The 21,243-nt window shown below is 38.5% G+C and overlaps 1 protein-coding gene across 1 annotated transcript in view; it reads right to left on the reverse strand.

Moving 5' to 3' along the window:
• NRCAM (neuronal cell adhesion molecule) overlaps positions 1-21,243 on the reverse strand; it is a 321,909-nt gene that overhangs the window by 38,186 nt on the left and 262,480 nt on the right. The window contains exons 13-23 of the mRNA XM_065938640.1: positions 19,041-19,184; positions 17,829-17,940; positions 15,825-15,991; positions 15,257-15,404; positions 12,847-12,971; positions 10,738-10,839; positions 4,295-4,492; positions 4,132-4,202; positions 2,768-2,993; positions 2,271-2,386; positions 721-925 (exon numbers count right to left, since the gene is read on the reverse strand). Coding sequence (XP_065794712.1) covers positions 721-925; positions 2,271-2,386; positions 2,768-2,993; positions 4,132-4,202; positions 4,295-4,492; positions 10,738-10,839; positions 12,847-12,971; positions 15,257-15,404; positions 15,825-15,991; positions 17,829-17,940; positions 19,041-19,184 — 1,614 coding nt within the window. The remainder of the gene's footprint in view (positions 1-720; positions 926-2,270; positions 2,387-2,767; positions 2,994-4,131; positions 4,203-4,294; positions 4,493-10,737; positions 10,840-12,846; positions 12,972-15,256; positions 15,405-15,824; positions 15,992-17,828; positions 17,941-19,040; positions 19,185-21,243) is intronic.

Consider the following 21,243-nt stretch of genomic DNA (forward strand, 5'->3'; position numbering starts at 1 on the left):
TCAGCATCATATTAGCAACGTTCTACAAGACATTGTAATAAGATGGGAGATTGTACATCTCATTGGAATGAGATGCTTCCATATCTTAGCAATTGTAAATAATGCTGCTGTGAATATAGGGGTGCATGAATCTTTTTTAATTACTATTTTTTTTCAAACATATACCCAGACACGGATAAAAGCAGTTTACAGACAAAACCTGTCCTGACTTCTGGCTGAAGGGCTCATGGTGCTGGCAGCTGCCCAGCAGCCTCTGAGACTCACCTGAGTGTCCCAACTGAATGTCCCAACTCCCATCTCATTACGATGCCTTATAGAACCTTGCATAAGTGTCTGTCAACAGACAGTGGATAAAGAAGCTGTGGTACATATACACAATGGAATACTACTCAGCCATAAAAAGAATGGAATTTTGCCATTTGCAGCAACATGGATGGACTTGCAGGGTATTATGCTAAGTCAGACGGTGAAAGATCTTTGGCAGTATGACTAACTGTGGAGAAAAATAATTAAGTTGAGAGAAAAGTAGTTTTGGGGAAGCCTGTGAAGCCTTATCCACAGCCTCAGGCCATAGACGAGCTGACACTTTGCCAGCTCTGAGTGTGCTGTGTTCATCTGTGGGACTAATCACACTTGGCTTCCAGAATACACCCTTCTGTTATCCAAAGCCTCTCGAGATGTGCATACTCTCCTAGGATCTCAGAAATACATCCACCCTACCTCCTTCCGGAGTATTGAAGACCCTGTCAGTGCTGGCTGGGCCCTCCCCTTTGCCATTGACCACACGGACATTCAGTGAGTAGTGGCTGAAGGGCTCCAGCCCAGGCAACATGCCGTGAGTCCTGCTGCCCTGGAAAGTAAGGATCTTCTTTTCAAGGTGGCGCCTGTTTCTTGTCAATGAACTCTGTGCCTTCCAGTAGTAGATCTGGAACAGCAAGAGGAAAAGTCAGGGATGGACAAGGGATCAACAGAATCTTCATGATCACAAAATTAAAGCTTTACGTTTTTTCCCCAGAAAGTTCCCTGGGTACACTTTAAACTAGTGAAACAATAGACAAATATTGATTTTGAGGCAAGCGAGTAGGACCCCACAGGTAATGAGAGAAATTAAATTAAGAATATTTGATGAAGCTGGACTATACTATTTTGTTAGAGGAGTCTAAGTGAAATAAACTAAAGAAATGAAACAGCATGAGACCCATAGAGAAGGATTTAAGTGTCCTTTACTTATATAAAATATTCTAAAAGTAAAAATCACTGTTGTTGTTTAGTTGCTAAGTTGTATCTGACTCTTTTACAACCCCGTGAAAAAAATTAACGATTACTGCCCAATATTTACAAACTTTTCCAGACTTAATACAACTTCAAGTACAATATATCATTTAGTTTAATCCTAAAACCCAAAGTGAAGGTGTCACAACTTTTATCATGACTATTCCTATAGTACAGATGAGCCCCTGGGCTATCAAGAGGCAAGAAGACCCTCTACAAAGTCTATGGCTTTCTCACTAAACCAAACTCATTGCTTAATTAAAAGTACTTATTTTTTTGGCACTAAATTGCAGACACAGATTTTGAAGAGATAAAGTATCAATTAACTTTGTATAAAAATGCAGAATTGCTATTTATTAAGTCCTCCAAAATTCTCTTAGGAGTTTAAAAGCACTTTCAGAAGAAATCAACATATCTACAGGATTTGATGCAGTGCAAAAACTGGCCTCTAGACGTCAGGGTTTAACAAATCAAAGCAGTGACTTCTTGGTCGCTAGGAAAGTTCTTTGACCGCCCGTCAATCAAAAATATGAATCAGTCTTTCTACGCTTCCCAAGAACAAAGAAAATTGACGTTTATAAGAATGACCTAGTTGGGACTACATGATCTTGAACTACAATCTAAATTATTAACAACAAAAGTCTACATTGTTCTCGGGACAATTTTGTTTATTCAACACACTCAGTCACTATTGCTTTAAAGCTAGGTGCATTTCTTTACACTGTAGTTTTCTGAACATTAGTTTTTCCCTTTTCATGCATTCGTTAATTGTTGAGTTGGCAGACTGTTAGATTATAAGTGGGGTAAGTGGAGAAAGTACTTTTCTCTCACTTTGTGAACAGTGAGATTTTGATCTGACTCTAGCTGGGATGGTGCAGAGGTGGCTTGCCAGATGAACTCTCAAGGCTTCCTCCAGCCAAGGAAAGTGAATCTGGCATTGCCTTTCACTTAGATGGGCAGGTTCTAAGAAAAAAACAAGAAAAGTGTCTTTCACTTGCCCGATAGCCCTGTAGGTGTCCTCGGATACTTTTCAGAGGTACAGGGTCCCAATGCACCTCAGCTAAGGTACTGTTTACCACGTTGACACGCACATTCCCGGGAGCCACCATTGGGACTGGGGAAGATGAGAAAGGGGGTAAGAAGTATCAATGTCATTTTGAATTTCATGCAAAATTGTCACTGTCTCATAATTTTGACTTGACACATGCCCCAATCCTACTCCACGAATTATCAAGCAGGAGAGTAATTTTTCGTTTTTGGTATCTGTTCATTTGACTTTGTGAGAAGAACATATCTTTTTTTTAAAGTAATAACTTTTAACATTCTGAACCTATTTTCTACATAAGTAGGCTGTTTAAATGCAGAAGTGTTCAGCAAAATAACTGCTGCCTCCCTCCTTCCCAATCTAAGTACCTCTGGACATGGCCTTGACTTGCACCTTGATAATCTGTTTTGCTGGGGGAAAAATATACACAAAATAGCATCAGATACTTACGGTCTTCTCCAGAATGTCCCATGACCACAGCTGGCTCTGGGGCAAACCCTGCATCGTTCAGGGCCTGAACTTTGATCAGGTATGGGACAAACGTTGGGGTGCCCGAGACAATGTATTTGGATACATTTGCCACAACCACAGACGTCCATTCATCATCGCCATCCTTCTGGCGCCAGCTAACTTTGTACTGAAGGCCTGGCCCATTAGATTCAAAACCATTCAAGGGCTACAAGAAAAGCCAGATAATCAGAGCTTATAAAACAGATTGACTGCATCATCTTACACTGGAATGGCAAGCTCAATTCCCAGACTTAAGGACAGTGAGCACTGAGATGGTAAAATAGAAGCTATGAACAATTTTATCCAAGAAACCTTTTGTCTTTTTTTCACATGTGATAAGATTCATAGCTTGTTTGGGATCAACACTTCAAAGGTAGTTCATTTCTATCCTGAAGTAGTAAAAATCACCCAAGCCTCTCAAATTCTGGCTTCACAGTTATGAGTGGGTGACATAAAACTTTTCAGTTATATAATTTCCTTTATGTATTTCTGCTTGTGTGACAGTACATCAGTCTTTATTTTACTTGGAGACTGAAACTTGTGAACTATTTCTTTATTAAAAAAAAAAGAAGATACTGGCTTATTCTGTCCTGTTTCTCCATGCATGTATACAAGTATACACAAATGTGTATGCATCTAAGTATGGCTGTATGGGTCTATCTAAAGTAAGTTTTAAAAAATCACAAGTAAATATATATTAATTTTCAAGTCCAGAAAATACACACAGGCCAAAAAGAAAACAGTAGAAGTTGACTATGGGTACGTGTTTTCTAGATGGTTCTTTATGATGATGATAATTCTAGTCAGCATTTATTGAGCATGTATATGTGTCAGGCACTGTCCTACATGCTTTCTATGCATTAACTCTTTTAATCTTATGAGGTTGGTTCATTGCTATTCCCATCACACAGATACATGATGGAGATGTTAAGTGTCACCAGTAAGTGGCAAAGCTGGGATTTGCACACATTCATTTTGGCTTCAAGGATCAAGCTTTTAACTACTACACAAGAAAGGAAGAAAGAAAGAAAAGAAAGAAAGAGTCCCCAAAATGGGTGAAAGGGGATTTTTAATATGGATATTATTTAAAAATAATATTTTTATTATTTTGGATGGGGGAGGGGGAGGAGGCTCATGAGACAGGGGATATATGTATAACTACGGCTGATTTGAGTTATTATATGACAGAAACCAACACAACATTGTAAAGAAATTTTCCTCCAATTACAAAATAAATAAAAAAACAACTTTTCTTTCCACTCTAAATATACCGAGGAAAGTTGAAGATTTCAGACATAGCTCACCTTCCATGTAATCACCAAATTATCTGGCTCTGATCCCAGCCCTTCCACAGCTGTGGGATTTTTATCAGGTTCTAGAAGTCAAGCAGCCACACACTCGTAAGCTTTGATCTTTTGCAAACAGTGGAAAACTTTTTTATTTCATATCACAGAGGTCCTGCTTTACCTGCAGCTTTAGTCAAATACTGCTCAGATGCCTCGCTGGGCAAGCTCCTCCCCAGGTTGTTTTCCGCCATCACTCGGAAGGAATAGTTGACATAGGGCGACAGCTTCAGCTGGGCTGTGGTCTGTGTTCCAGGAACTTCAGTTTGGTGGTGCCACAGGCCTGGCTCATGCATTGCATCTTCATATTCAATGATGAATTCTGGCCACACCACATACATGCAACAAACCCAAGACATGAACTCACTCACCCAACGGTAGGTTACTAGGATAATGAACAGGATAATCTAACAAGAGCAGCCAAACATGAGTTATCTCACTTTCAAGAAAAAATCATTAGGATATTTTGACTTCAGAGTCCTATTATTGTCCTCAACACTTAAGCACATCCAATAATTGGTATTCTTTTTTTTTTTTTTCTTTTTTTTAATTTTTATTTTACAGTGGGTTTTGTCATACATTGATATGAATCAGCCATAGAGTTACACGAATTCCCCATCCCGGTCTCCCATCTCACCTCCCTCTCCACCCGATTCCTCTGGATCTTCCCAGCCCAACAGGCCCGAGCACTTGACTCATGCCTCCCACCTGGGCTGGTGGTCTGTTTCACCACAGATAATATACATGCTGTTCTTTCGAAACATCCCACCCTCCCCTTCTCCCACAGAGTTCAAAAGTCTGTTCTGTACTTCTGCATCTCTTCTTCTGCCCTGCATATAGGGCCATCGTTACCATCTTTCTAAATTCCGTATATATGTGTTAGTATACTGTAATGTTCTTTATCTTTCTGGCTCACCTCACTAATTGGTATTCTTTCTTTAGCATGTTGAATTAAAATTATTTAGAAGTGACCCACATATTTTTAGGAAAGTATAAACAATGAAAAAAATGACTGATTTTTTTTTCCCCCCACAACAGGAGAAGTTAAATTAAATATAAGAAGGTACCATTTCCTACTACATAGGCTGGCAACAATCAAGCATTTAACATACTTTGTGGACTTGGATAAAGGGAAATGAGCATTCTTATACTTTGTGGGAAGCATGAATTGGTACAACTTCAATGGAGCACAATTTAGAACATCTAACAATATTTAACTCAGATACCCTTTGATTGAGAAACTGTGCTTCCAGCAATTTATTTTGAATAAACGTACTTATGCATATGTTCAAAGACACATGAAAAGGAATCCACATGCAGCATTGTTTGCAAGTGAAACAACCTAATTTCAAGCAAACTAAATGTTCATCAATAGAACACTGATTAAATAAATTATGATGCATCCACACAATGGAATATTCTGCAGCTGTAAAAAATGAATAGGGCTGCTCCACATGTACTGAAACAGAATGATTTCTAAAATATATTGTCAAGTGAAACCAAGAAGGGTTTAGAACATGATCCAGTGTGTGCTGGACACTACAGTTGTGTAAACATAGAAAGATTTACTATGATGTACACAGATACACATGTGCTTGAATGTACATGTGTTACTTCTCAGAGGACACAAACTGTAATACTGGTGTCCCTGGAGGAACTGAGAATCAGGGGTTGGAGGAAGACTTACTTTTTAATGGATACCTTCTCTCTGTCTCTATGAACATGTTGTGGTATGTGTATTTTATCCTTGTAAAAACAGGTATTTATTAGAAAAGATGAATGTACCACAGTGCAGTACTATTTACAATAGCCAAAATATAGAAGCAATCTAGATGTCCATTGACAGATGAATGCATAAAGAAGATATAGTACATAAATACAATGGAATATTACACAGCCATAAAGAATGACATAATGCCACATGTGGCAACATGGATGGACCTAGACATTACAATATTAAGTGAAGTAACCAAGGCAGAGAAAGACAAATGACATACAATATTGCTTATATGTTTAATCCAAAAGAAAATGAAGCAAATGAACTTCTATACAAAACAGAAATAGACCCAGTGACATAAAAAACAAACATGGTCATCAAAGGAGAAATGTAGGGGGAGGGATAAATGAGGAGTTTGGGATTGATATAAACACAGTACTCTATATAAAAGAGATAACCAACAAAGACGTATGGTACAGCACAGGAAACTATAATCAATATTTTGTAATAACCTAGAATGTGAAAAAATAGGTATAAGTGAATCACTCTGCTGTACACGTGAAATGAACAACATTGTAAATCAAGTAAACTTTAATTAAAAAATACATGGAAAAAAAGGGTATTTAGATATTCATTATCTACTACTTGCCATGTACCATGATACGAATTATAGATACAGAAATGAACTAGAAATATGTGTTGCACTGCTCATAAGCTCATCACTTAGAGTTCTCCTTCTAATCTACATTAATTTGTTGGTGATCTCCAGTTTCATAAACCAATGACCTTCACATTTATATTTTTAGCCTCTATCTCTCCCCTGAACTGCAGTTTTGGATACTTAATCACCTACTCAAGAATTCCACTTGTTTGTTGAGTATGGCATCTCAAATTGGATGTGACCAAGACTGATCCCAATCTCCAGCCCAACTGGTAGTGACAACTCTGGTCAGAATCTTTTGAAGTCCTTTTTGATTCCTCTCTTTCTCTCAAATGCTCAACAGTCCTGTTGGCTGTATTTTTTAAATATATGCAAAATTTCAGCTTACCACTTCTCAGCTCCTCCATTCCCATGAGCTAATATAAGACGTGAAGATTTCTTGTGTGAGTTACTGCATAACCTCCTAACTCACAAGTTCCCAAACTTCTCAGTCATGCTGGGCTTAGTGTCCCAGTACTTTTTTTCATGGCTCCTTTATGTCAAAAGAAATGCCTAACATTTCCAAGGAGTAAGGAGTTAGGTCCATATAAACTAGTAAGTGTTTATGTCTTAACTTAAAATGAACAGGAAACCACACAACTTCCCTAACCTTGTCAACACAGTAGATACCACCTTCCTCCTTTCCTGTTTTACACTGATTTTCACACAGTACTTGCCTTTTATCACAGCAAAGGCTTTGCAGAGGTATGACATTGTCACAATGTGACTTGGCACTATTAAAACTCAAACTGTGAACTACCTCCAGCTAGTATTTCATGGGGTGTCTGACAGATGTCACTGTATGTTTTTTAAAAAAACAAAATTTAAAAATCACAAACTTAACATCTGGAGGCACGCCTGTGAGTGTGCTGAGGTTCTGCATGGTATTTCAGTGTATGGTTTGAGAACCATGGTCCTGCCTGGTCTCACCACCTTGCTACCCTCCTGTTTCTCCATAGACTATTGTCAGCAGAATAGCCAGTGTGATCCACTCTTGTTTAGTCAAAAATTAATGTCTGACTCTTTTGCAATCCCATGGTCTGTAGCCTGACAGGCTCCTCTGTCCATGAGATTTCCCAGGTAAGAACACCGGAGTGGATTGCCATTTCCTTCTCCAAGGGGATCTTCCCAACCCAGGGACTGATCCTGTTTCTCCTGCATTGCAGGGGATTTTTTACTGCTGAGCCATTGGGGAATCCCAGTGTGATCCATTCCTCTATTTAAGTCCCTCCAATTCCCTCCCAACCCCTACAATGGAATACACGGCCCTACACATGCACATCCCACTCCACCCACCAACTCTCTGCCCCTTTGACCTTCTCTCCTACTTCACGTCCTCTTGTTCATCTCACTCCAGCTACAGTGGCTTCTGAGCAGACATGCTCCTGTCTCAGGGCCTTTGCTCTTTCTCTTGCTCTCCCTGGGAAATTCTTCCTCCAGATAACTACATAGTGGGTTCAGTACCTCCCTCTTCATGTCTTAACTGACATACACAAACGTTACCTTCTTTTTTAAAAATTGATTATTTTGTAATTGATGCATAGTTGATCTTCAATATTGTGCTAGTTTCAGATATATAGCAAAGTGATTTGGTAATATATATATAGACGAATGAAACTATAATCATTTCCCATTCTTTTCCATTACAGTTTATTACAATATATTGAATATAGTTCCCTGTGCTAAACAGTAAATCCTTGTTTATCTATTTCACATACAGTAGTGTAGACCTGTTAATCCAAAATTCCTAATTTATTCCTCCTGACTTTCCCTTTGGTAACCATAAATTTGTATTCTATGTCTATGAGTCTGCTTCTGCTTTGTAGATATGTTCATTTGTACTGTTTTTTAGATTCATATATAGGTGATATCATGTAATATTTGTCTTCTCTGTCTTACTTCACTTAGTATGATAATTTCTAGGCTCATCCATGTTGCTGCAAATGGCATTACTTCATTTTTTATGGCTGAGGAGTATTCCATTTTTTCACTCATTCACGTGTTGATGGACACTTAAGTTACTTCCATGTCTTGGCAGATTACTGTAAACAGTGCTGCAATGAATATTGGGGTACATGTGTCTTTTTGAATTAGGGCTTTCATCTTTTCTGGATATGAGCACAGGGATGGGATTGCTGGATCACATGGTAACTCTATTTTCAGTTTTTTTTTTTTTTTAAGGAAACACCATACTGTTTTCCAGAGAAATATTACCTTATTAATGTAGCTTTTCCTAACCACCTTGTTTGTAATTATATCCCTTACCCCTGTATTCTTTAATCTCCTTCTCCTGCTTTGTTCTTTGTGTGGTGTAAACATGGACACACACACACACACACAGCCATGTGTATATATATGCTTATATTTGACTCCTCTAGAAAGCAGATGCAGAGACAGAACTAAATGTGTACAATGTCAATTTATACATGTATATGGAGGGTTAGGGTTAGCATCGGGGTTAGGGTTAGGTAAGTAAAGTGACACTTCAAACCCGCAACTGGTATCAGAGCTCAGTGCAGGCATCTGAGGTATCTTTCTTTCCATTAGCCCTTGCTATAAAGTGACACATTCACCAGTGTTAACTCCTCACCTTGATGACATCAGCCTAGAGAATAAAATCAGCTGAGGGACCACGCCATAAGGATACTGAAGAGCTTAGTAAAATTAGACTATGGATAAGCTTAAGGTTTTAAAATCAAACAGATACTTAAGAGAGCAGACACAAGTCTGTAATATGTTTATGCTGCATGAAGACTAAATTGCTTTCCAGTGACTAAGATAATTCTGAAATGATGTGCATGTTGATTTATTATACCTGCTGTAAAGCAGAATAGTTCCAATGAAATTAAGCAAAAACCTCTCCTCTGTCTTCTGTTCTTTAGTGATGCTCCTTTCTCAATGGATTTTCAGTCCTTGATCAGAACACTCACTTCATTCATGCCAAGTCTTCCTGTTCATCCAGTATATTAGCCAGACTTAGCTGATGAGGATGCTTAGAGACTTTTTATTGCCCAAAATGACCTCATCAGATTTCAAGGCATTTCTACTCTTCATTCATTCATTCATTCATTCAACAAATATCTATCGAGTACCTATTATGTATCACGCATTCTTCTGAAACAAGTTAGTCAAAAATCTCTGCCCATATGGAGTGTATATTTTAGTTGAGGACACAAATAAGACAAAAAAAACTTACTACTGTATTATTGTGTACAGTGTCTATATATATGTATACATGTATATGTACACACACATATACATGCACTACTCAGATCTCTTTTCGAGAGAGAACCCGCTACCAGGAATGTCAACAGCAGGCTCTTCCTGCTGCCCGCTTCCCAAGGACCAGCTGCGGCATCCCCGTGCGGCCACCTCTACCTGAGCTAGCCCAGCGACTGAGCGCAGGGAGGGCCCCAGACTCAGCCCCACGCTCCGTGGAACCTCCCCTGCGGTCCCTGCTGACCTGGCGGAGACGATCTGTGCTGGAGTCTGAGAACTCGCCCACACACTCCTCCTGCCGCTCTCCTTTCACAGACATCAGACCTGCATTACAGTCTGAAGATCTTTCCTGCCTACGCCTGCTTTCTCTCCCTTTTATCTTCCATGGGCTCTTTCCCAAATAATCTCTCTAGGCTGATGTCATCAAAGTGAGGAGTTTGAGGAGTTAACACGGGTGAATGTGTCACTTTATAGCAAGGGCTAATGGAAAGAAAGACACCTCAGATGTCTACACTGAGTTCTGTTACCAGTTGAGGGTTTGAAAAGTCACTTTACTTACCAAGTCTCAGTTTTCTAAGATTTGGACTGGTCTTCTTGTTATTTTCTCCCATATTAATAGGCAAAATATCTTGCAATATATCTTCCTGCTTTGATAGAAATTGAGGGTGAGTCTCATGGATCTTTAACACAAAAGGACAGTCTATTCACTTAATTAACATATTTGTCCATCAGTGTCCCAAACCAGAAACTGTAACCAAGAATGACTCCAGCTCTGAGGAGAGGTGAGCCATAAATAAATGTTTTGGTTCCCTGGGAAATGAAGCAGAGCATGCCAGGAAATATCTCTGTGGGAAATTTCAATTGCATGTGACAGAATGCTTTGAAAATAATCATAAAGTTTACCAGTGAAAACGCAAATGATATCACATACTTGTAATAGGACTATTGTTGTCATCGCCTGGGGTCCATGACAGCTGAACACTCCTGTCGAGTTGATCTGTCAATTCTAAATCAAAGGGAGGATTTGGGACATCTGTAGATCAAACACATACATCACAGTTAACCATCTGACCTCGAGGTTCTCCATGACTTGTGCTACTATTCACAGAGGGGACTCTTAAAGACACAGAGCACGTAACGGCCAATGAGCATGCAACCGAAGGAAATGAAAAGAGCTGAGGCTGCTGGGAACACACATACACGTCCAGGAGAACCGCTCCATGAGCTCTGCTTGTATCTTTTTCAATTGAAACTAAGCCCCTTGTCACCAAAGCCAGTGGAATGGACAAGTATGGTTCTCCAGCACTCTCAGTGTGTATCTTTTCATAAACATAGACGAGCACAAACAGAGACAATAATATGGAAGCTGAATTTCTAACAAATGGGAAACAGAGAATGGCAAACGCTGAAAAACAAAATACAGGTAAATGCATGTACTGTTAAAAGAAGCTGCAAATATTCTTTCTGAAACATGCTAAGTTACAGATTTGGGGGCACCTGAAGAATATTCATATTTTTAAGGGAATTATAAAATTGACGCTGTGCAGCTAGCCCTCAACCTGTATACCTTCTGGGGATGCTCGGGACTAGTCAGGCATATGGGGAGGTGTGTTTGTTCTCAGAGGACACCAGGGTATAGACACCTTTTGGGATGAAGGTGTCCCAGGAGCACATCTCCCTTTTCTAATGGTGCATTTGAAATCCAGAGAGTTAATGTTCCACTTGGGTCTTTTCCTGACCTTGCTCTTGGCAGTAACTCTGCCTCTCGGACAAACCAGAAGCCATATAAAAATGTATGCACTTCTTTGATACTAGTAAAGAAACAGTAAATGTCTATAAAGGACAGGTATTCTATAGTATAATTCATGGTATCTGTAAAATCCAGCTGAGTTTTTGCCACAAAATTAATTTTTGTATTTAACACTGAAAAAAGATGAGGGTTCTTTAATCAAAAAGATTTCAGGAAAAAAATTCTGATTTATTTTTCCAACTCAGAAAAATCAACATGATATGGAAGTGTCCTCTTTTTTGTCTATCTTTAGTGATTTATCTTCTGGGAACACAGTGTGAATTGGTGGCTTTCTCTGACACAAAGGTCAAATGTTGTTCTAGACATCCATTGTTTTCCTATGTAAATATCTTGAAAAGGGAACCCCCAAACAACATTTAGCTTTCCAAAACAACTTTTAATAGATTGAAGATCTAATTTGTGGAATGATATATGAAATTGCTTTTCCTGTCTGTAAAATGTGGACAATAGCTTTTGAAAAGCACTATGCTACTTTACAAAGAAATGATATCAAAGAGGGACTTCCATTAAATTCAATGACTTTGTAACAACACATGAAATACTTGGACTTGAGTGGCAATATATGCAGTGAGAAGTTCCAGGGTTATAATGAAAAAATGATTCACAGCAGGAAATGGACAACACAGTTGAACATCTGACAGAGCCCCTGTCCTTAAAGAAACACAATGACGTGATCGAGATAAGAAAGTCAAGGAATTTTTCTGCATGTGTGATATTGTTCAAAAGATAACAGAGAAAAAGGACTCATATTAGTTTACCGTAAATGGGAGCTGGAGTTGGAGTAGGAGCTAGAAAGGACAGTAATATAAACGATTTTAATCAAAATTAGTAATGGAAAGATATAGCACAAAAAGACAAGGACTGAGCATGATTAAGATTATAAAACTGAGCCTTATGTTTAGCTGCGAGGCATGGCATTGATAAACATACAGTGACAATTTGGGGGTAAAACCTCTTCAATTTTAAATAAAAGTAGATGAACTGCTCTGTCTTATAAAAATATCACTAATATGCCTAACCACCATTTTAATTCCAGTTAATTCCAGCTGCTACAGGGTACATTTATACTGGAATTATTTCCTCAAAGGAATCTTTCAAAAAAGATGTGGGTATTTAACTCACCTATAAAATGGTAAAACTGTAACAAGAAGAAAATAGTTACAATTGACAATTTTTCCTTTCAGCCTAAAACAGGGTAGCGGGTTGTACTATATGTGTTTTAGTTCTTACCGACGACGCTAAGCACAGCGCTGGCTGAAACGTTGTCCAGAGTTGTGTTGGCCACACACGTGTAGGTCCCGCCATCATCATCGCTGACATCCGCGACCACCAAATGGTCCTTGTCAACAGTGAACCTGCAATTATCACACATTCAGAGCGGCTGAACGGGACACCCAACCACACCCCATAACCACCTTACTGGCATGAGAACAACGGTGAATTTGATAGAAGGGAAAGGTGATAAAGATCAGCAGCGCATCAGAGCTAAAATCCTGAACAATACATGTCACTCTGATAATGATTATAGTTGGAAAATACTTTGAACGAATGAGAAGCTTGTTTTGAAATGATGGCGAGTCCTCTGGTCTTGTGGCTTTCAACCATGCCTCTGGAGTTTTAGGCACTTCCTCAAGACCTGGGGCTGAGGTGGGGGCAGTTCCAGTTACCCTGACTAAAGGGCCTTCCTATGGCTTCTGAGACTACCACTCATCCAGCTCAATTTTTAACAGTGCATATTTTAAGTAATTTATAATTATTGTTGTTTATTTTTCATTGAAGTATATATAGCTGATTTACAATGTTTCATGTATACAGCAAAGTGATTCAGTCATATACATATATACTTAAACATATATAAATGAATAAGAATATAAATAATAAGAGTATATATATATACACACACACATATATATGTATGTACATATTCTCTTTTTCAGATGCTTTTCCATTATAGGTTATTACAAGATGTTGAATATAATTCCCTGTACTATACAGTAGGTTCTTGCTGTTCATCTATTTTACATATAGTAGTGTGCATCTGTTAATCCCAAAACCCAATTTACTCCGACCCCATTCCTTTCACCTTTGGTTACTGTAAGTTTGTTTTCTAAGTCTATGATAGGTCTATTTCTGTTTTATAAATAAGTTCATTTGTATCATTTTTCTAGATTCCATATATAAGTGATATCATATGGTATTTTTCTTTGTTTGACTTCCTTCACTTAGTATGATAATGTCTAGATCCATCCATGTTGCTGCAAATGGCATTATTTCATTCTTTTTTATGGGTAAAGAATTCATCATTTACTGCAGAAACTTTGTATCATTTTTCCACATGCATAATTTGCAATAGGAAAAATGATTTGCAATAGAAGAAAATAAATGCAAACAATACCAATCAGGTTTATCACTAGAAACAGGAATATTTAGATCACCAATCACTAAGAGGAATTTTCTAGAAGTTTCTTGTAAGCATGACAGTTTACCCAGTGGGTCAAAAATCTATGCAAATAGGATTCATGCATGGTTTTAACGAAGCCACATAAATCATTAACTGTCTTCACAGGGGATTTCCAAGCTAAACCTTTAGCTAACTTAGTCCAATGGTCATTTCTTCATACTTCCTTCTCATCTTTATCAATTCAGATCCCAGAGATAAAACTGATCAGTTGAAGCACAGAACTAGATGGAAACCCTGGGCACAGAAAAGGCCACATAGTTCTTTTAAGGAACATCTACAGGCAAGAGGGCACCATTAAGGCACAGTTGAAAAAAAGCCACAGAAACCATTTCTACCAGCAGATAGCATTCCTTCCCACTGGGGTGATGACTGTAGCCCCCCTGTATCTGCTAAATTCTCCCGTTCAACTGTGTACTTCATCAAACCCACCTGAAAATAGGCATGACCTTTCCTCCATTCCAAGCTAGAGGAATGCAGCATGCTCAGGCTCTTTCAAATTCTTTACTTGTTTTATTTTTCTCCTCCTCCTTCTATTGGCTTTAGGTAAAATGAAAAGAAAACTCCTCATCCAAATAAAAACTAGAGTCCTGTAAAATACTGATGAGGATTCAGGCACACTCTGATGATTAAAGAGATCACATTTCTGCTTATTTGTAAAAGGGAACGAAAACATCTGTTGAGACTGCACTGTACATGGCAGAAAACAATGGACGTTGTCCAAGATCTGAAAGGAATTTGTGCATCCTGAATTACAGAGAACACCGCACACAAATATGACAAACATTCTCAGGGTCTTATTTCCATAACTTGATACCCTTCTAGGTCTGAACAATTTACAGCAGGGAAAGGAAAGGAATATCTACTTTGAAGAGAGAGCAGAAATTTTAGACACATAACCATTAAGTCACTATAGAAGGACTTCCCTAGCAGTCCACTGGTTAAGACTTTGCCTTTCATGGCAGGGGGGTGAGGGTTCGATCCCTGGCCGGGAAGCTAAGATCCCACATGCTTCAAGCAGAAAACATGGAATAGAAATGATATTTTAACAAATTCAATACAGGCTTTAAAAATGGTCCACGTCAACAAATCTTCAAAAAAAGTCACTATATAATAAACCTCTAGTTCAAGAGCAGCTTAAAGAGACAAGGATGAGAAAGGAAAGGCATTGTCTTCAAATACCTTCCGTCACTGGGCAGCTCCCCGTGGTCTTTCAGCCACGTGACAGTGGGGATTAAGGTGTGATCGTGTTTCACTTTGCACTCAAAGGACACAGTGTTCCCTCTTTGCACAACTGCATATTCAGGCTGTTTAATGATCCGTGTTGGATCTGAAATGGAAAGTTACTGTTATCCATTGCCAAAGCTGGAGAATTTAACAAAATCATAATATAGAGAACAGACTTGTGGTTGCCAAGACAGAGGAGGGTGGGGGAGGGATGGATTGGAAGTTGGGATTAGCAGATGCAAAATATTACATATAGGATGGATAAGCAACAAGGTTCTACTGTGTAGCACAGGGAAATATATTCAATATGCTGTGATAAACCACAATGGAAAAGAATATGAAAAAGAATGTATATATACACACACACACACATATATATAACTGAATCACTTTTCTATACAGTAGAAATTAGCACAACATTATAAACCAACTATACTTCAATAAAATAAATTCTTTTCAAAACCTGGAGAATTTGCTCAAAGTCACATAATACATAAAAAAATGTTTGCCACCTCTGCCTCACCTTTGATTTCCAGGTGAACATCATTCTTGGCCATTCCTAACTTATTCCGCGCGACGCATGTATAAGTTCCCGTGCTGTCCTTCTGGGCCACAGGAATTTCCAAAGTTCCATTTTCATGTAAAACATAAATATCTTCACGAAGAGCACTTCCTTTAGCGTCCTTAAACCTTCATTATGAAAACCATGAGAAGAAAAACAAAGAGAAGAAAAAACCGTGAGAAGAAAAACACATCATAGTTTGAAGTCAGACATAAAATGCCCTGTTCAAGGTCAACACACCATGATCTGCATTACCAGATAATGCTCGCAGACTTCAAATCTGTGTAAGCATACTGCATGCCTGTCGGTCAGGGGGGCTGGGGCAGGGGGGTCAATGCAAAGACAGGATGTCAAACTGGAGGGCTCAGTGATAAACGGTGCTTAAAGAATGAGGGTGATAATACTAAATACTTAAGTGATAATTTTCATTATGAGAGAGTCCTAATTTAATAACCACATTATTATCTATTTTATCTCTAATAAATGAAAAAACAGACAAAATGGAGACTGCTCCTTTTGACCTTTTCCTCCTACAGTGATGTGTCTGTAACTCCATCTGCAGAGATTTCAACATCAAGGTTACAAGGGTTGTACTTCTGAGAGTATAAACAAAATAATATTCAGAGAGGAAAAATAAAAAAGCATACATGTAAGGTACATCTACATTCAGCTTCTGGGCTAGCATGAAGAGAAGTGAGGATGGACTAACAGACTTAGAGAATGAACTTATGGTTGCAGGTGGGACAGTTAGGGAGTTTGGGATGGGCTTCCCTAGTGGCTCAAACCATGAAGGATGTGCCTGCAATGTGGGAGACCTGGGTTCGATCCCCAGATTGGGAAGATCCCCTGGAGGGGGGAATGGCTACCCATTCCAGGATTCTTGCCTAGAGAATCCCGTGAACAGAGGAGCCTGACAGGTCCATGGGGTTGCAAAGAGTCAGACAAGACTGAGCGAATTTCACTTGGGATGGACATGTACACACTGCTATATTTAAAATGGGTAACCAACAAGAACCCACTGTATAGCACATGGAACTCTGCCCAATGTTGTATAGCAGCCTGGATGGGAGGGTGGCTTGGGGGGGCATGGATACACGGATATGTATGACTGAGTCCATTTGCTGTCCACCAGAAACTATCCCAACATTGTTAACTGACCATACCCACAGCACAAAATAAAAAGTTCAGAAGAAGTGAGGATGGATGAAAAGAGGTGTAAGACTAAGCATTAACTCTTCTCCTTTGCTAGGAAATTTTCTACATAAGCATCTGTGTTTGTGTTTTAATCCAATACCTGGCTTTAATCTCACAGCAAGAAGTAGAGTCCCACACAGTGTCTGCCAGCTGACAGAGGATCCATAAATGAATGTTCTAATTTTCTTTCACTCATTCTTTCTGCCCTGTTGCCTCTCTTGGCCTGGTCTCTTTCAGCTCAGGCTAAAGCAAGCTGGGAGGATGAACAGGACTAGTACCAGGAAGGATATGTGAAATGGAATGGTCTAAAGAGGGAGTGAAAGACACGGGGGGAGCTTGACTGGATCCAAGCCAGCATGCTCAGTGGGAGAACACTAGTAATAGCAAATTCTGTTTTTAAGCTTATGGACCCTTCTCTCACCTCAGATGATATTTTATGATCAAGGAATGTCCCTCAACCTATCTCTCCAGCCATCATTCGTGACATCCCAGGTGATACTGTGGCACTGTAATTTTAATTTTTTTTTCAAAAACATTTATATATCCCTCTAGGGTGGACAAAGCATACTGCCAAGAAGATTATCCATGTGATAGTATTTAGCATAGAGCAGGTCATTAATAAATATTTGTGAATACATTTAATAATTAATAAGATGATAGCTTCTTCCCTGCTTTTTCTCCTATCTGTGCTCTGACTAAAACCCTACACACTGAGAAATCTGAAAGCTCTAGCAAATGTAAATATGACAAACAGACAGGACCACTACTTACCACTCGATGGTAGGCAGAGGAGACCCAAAGAAGGCACAGTCCAGTAAGGCAGGTCTGTTTGCGATGACCTGATAGAGTGTGTTTGCAGATGTAAGGATTCGTGGTGGCTCAGCTAAAAATGTTGTGAAAAGGTAAAGTAAATATTAAGATAAAATAAACATTTAGGCCCACTGTGTATTTCTGCATCTTTTTAAGGTCATTAGAGTTCATGATAAGGCACAGCCAATGTATCTCTCCCCTTACGTTCTCAGGCAGGTGTGACCCTACTGGTCACTCAAGGTGGAAAAACACAAGTTTTCTCCCTCTGCCTCATGTTTGCATCTTACTCAGGCATAGTTTGTAACAACTGACTTCTTTGTATCTCCTACTACACTGTGAGTTCCTTGCAGGCAAGGAATGGGACTTTTTACTGTTTTCTCTCCATAAACCAGCACAGTATCTGGCACAAAATAATGACTAAATATATTTTTGTTGAATGGCCCATCAGAACACACAAGTTGGCAGAAAAAAGCAGAATGATGATGACTCAAAACACAACCAGAATTGGAACTGCTTCCTGTACATCCATCAACATCATGATGGCTCAACTCTTCATGTGATTTTACTAACCTTAGTTTCAAGCATGAAGGAAAAAATACCATATATGGGTTGGCTTTCTGACCTTAATTTTATTTGAAAGGGAGCCTACTCCACTTAAAGAGTTGATATATAATTCCTTGGTATCATGAAAACCATTCTCATATTAATTTTATTTCTAACAAATCTGGTATTTTAATCATTTTTGTCCCATAAGGGAAATATAATGTTCACAAAAACCAATCACTTCAGAACATTTATGTCATAGTTTTCTAAACATATTATTATGAATTGATAAATAAATGTACATCTGCGACTTAGATCAGTGTTAAACATTATGATTAACAAATGATTTTCAAAAATCACAATCATGAAATTTTCATTTGACTTGTCAGTTTCTAAGGATGGTACAATAGTCACATTCAGTTATTAAGAGCAAACCAACCCCTTTTCCTTTCGAGGGGTTTAGCACAATGTAACCATCAGATTCTATCTTATCTATCTTCCTATATCCCTTCCAGCTCCAAGTTCTATGCCACTACATAGCAGATGCTTAATGTATTTCTGCTGAATGAATGAAAAAAAACAATGGTCATTAACAGAATCTGCCATGTCTTTAATAAAGGGAGAGCTTACCCAGCACATTTACAAATGCGTTTGCCAGTAAATATCCATATTCGTTAGAGGCATTGCACTGATACACTGCACTTGATCTTTCTTGAACTTTGGAAAAAATAATGGTGTCGCCATCTATTTTTCTGCTGGGGTCATCAGGGGCAACTGTTTGGATATAAAAATAAAAAGTATACATTCATTCCTATTTACCTAAAAGATGTACAACTTGAGGTCTAATTTAGAGTAAGTAGAAGACTGATCTAGGTATATATGCAGTAAGAAAGAAAACCAACAACCAGGCAGTAACCATTAATTTCCTTCCTCAGAATTTAGTTATCACTTAACAGCATGGGTATCTGCTTGATATCCATTCAGTTTTAAATGGATTGGTTCTTTTCAATATTATTTTGAGAGAGGTAGGGGAAAAAAACCACAAGTTGGGTGTAAATTCCAATACAAATTCAGGAAAACATTACCTTGTTCACAAAAAATTACTGTAATTTATGAGAAGGAAAGTTAATTATCAAGTGTTAATCACTCAGCTGTATCCAACTCTTTATGATCCCATGGACTGTAGCCCACCAGGCTCCTCTGTCCATGGAATTCTTCAGGCAAGAATACTGGAGTGGGTTGCCATTTCTTCCTCCAGAGGATCTTCCTGACCCAGGGATCAAACTTGGGTCTCCTGCAGTGCAGGCAGATTCTTTACTGTCTGAGCCACCAGGAGGAGATAGCAAAAAGTAGTCCAAAAATATAAAACTCTCTATATCATCTGAACTTGTATATTTTAAAAGCCTCTTACTGAAACAGATATGTAAATAAATATAGAGCTAATTATCAAATATGAAAATATGTATTTTCCTGCTTTGGCAATTTTGGAAGCTGGAGTAGAAATAAACTGTGTGAAATTTCTCTTAAAGGTAACAGTTTCAGCTAAATCTCTCAAGTATCTAAAAAACATGTTAAGACCACAATTGATCCTATCTAAGGCAGAACGGAACAAGTGGGTAATATAAGAGAATTTAGTCCAATGCATGAGCAACAATTTGGAAATGCCATGCTATTGAACATATATTTATTTTTGGGAACACTAAATCTTAGGGTGTAAACTTACATGGCTTTAAAAGTGCAGTAAACGGGGTATTAGACATTGGTCTCAGCATGCTGATCAAAACCAACTCTAAATAACAGCACCCATATATGCAATATCCCAGATAAACCATAATGGAAAGGAATAAGAAAAAAAAGTCTATGCATGTATAACTGAATCGCTTTGCTGTATGGCAGAAATTAATGTGGCACGGTAAATCAACTATACTTCAATAAAATAAATTAAAACAATAAATAATAGCACCCTTCTTCTTAAACTGCTCTTGGAACTTGAATCACTTACTAGCCTGTACTTACATTCTAAACACCATTTCTCCTCTTTGATGACAGGAAAAGGATGGGCACCTAAAACACATTTATTACTGCCTTTAGACTCCTTTATCACTTTAAAAAGTCTCATCTGTGGGTTATTAATGAAAATAAATAACAAAAGACATCACACTAGTGTTATTCATCCTTGTTTTATTACACATATTCAAAGTATCATGCCCACTCATTCTCATTCTGCATTAGTTTCTACTGAGGCTGAGCAAGTTACTCTAAACTTAGTGGCTTAAAACTATACACATTTACTATCACACCATTCTGTATGTAGTTGTATGTCTGACATTCCAATCACAATTGATAGCTAACTTAGAAAATCATCTTAGTATAGCACAAGGAATGCTGCTCAACGTTATGTGCAGCCTGGATGCAAGGGGTGTTTGAAGGAGAATGAATACATGTGTATGTATGACTGGTTCCCTTTGCAGTTCACCCAAAACTATCAGAACATTGTTTGCTAACTGGCTACACCCCAATAAAGTAAGTAAGTGTTAGTCGCTCAGTCGTGCCCGACTCTTTGTGACCCCATGGACTGTAGCCTACCAGGCTCCTCTGTCCATGAGATTTTCCAGGCAAGGATACTGGAGTGGGTTGCCATTTCCCTCTTCAGGGGATCTTCCCAACCTAGGGATCAAACCTGGGTCTCTTGTACTGCAGGCAGACTTTTTAACTGACTGAGCTACAAGGAAGCCCTATATACCTCAATACAAAATAAAAAATTTTAAAAATAAAAAAAAATCAAATCAAAAGAAAAACCAAAAATAAATAAATAAATAAAAGGAAGAAAGAC

This window comes from Muntiacus reevesi, chromosome 6 (genome assembly GCF_963930625.1).
Source record: "Muntiacus reevesi chromosome 6, mMunRee1.1, whole genome shotgun sequence".
NCBI classification, from domain to species: Eukaryota; Metazoa; Chordata; class Mammalia; order Artiodactyla; family Cervidae; genus Muntiacus; species Muntiacus reevesi.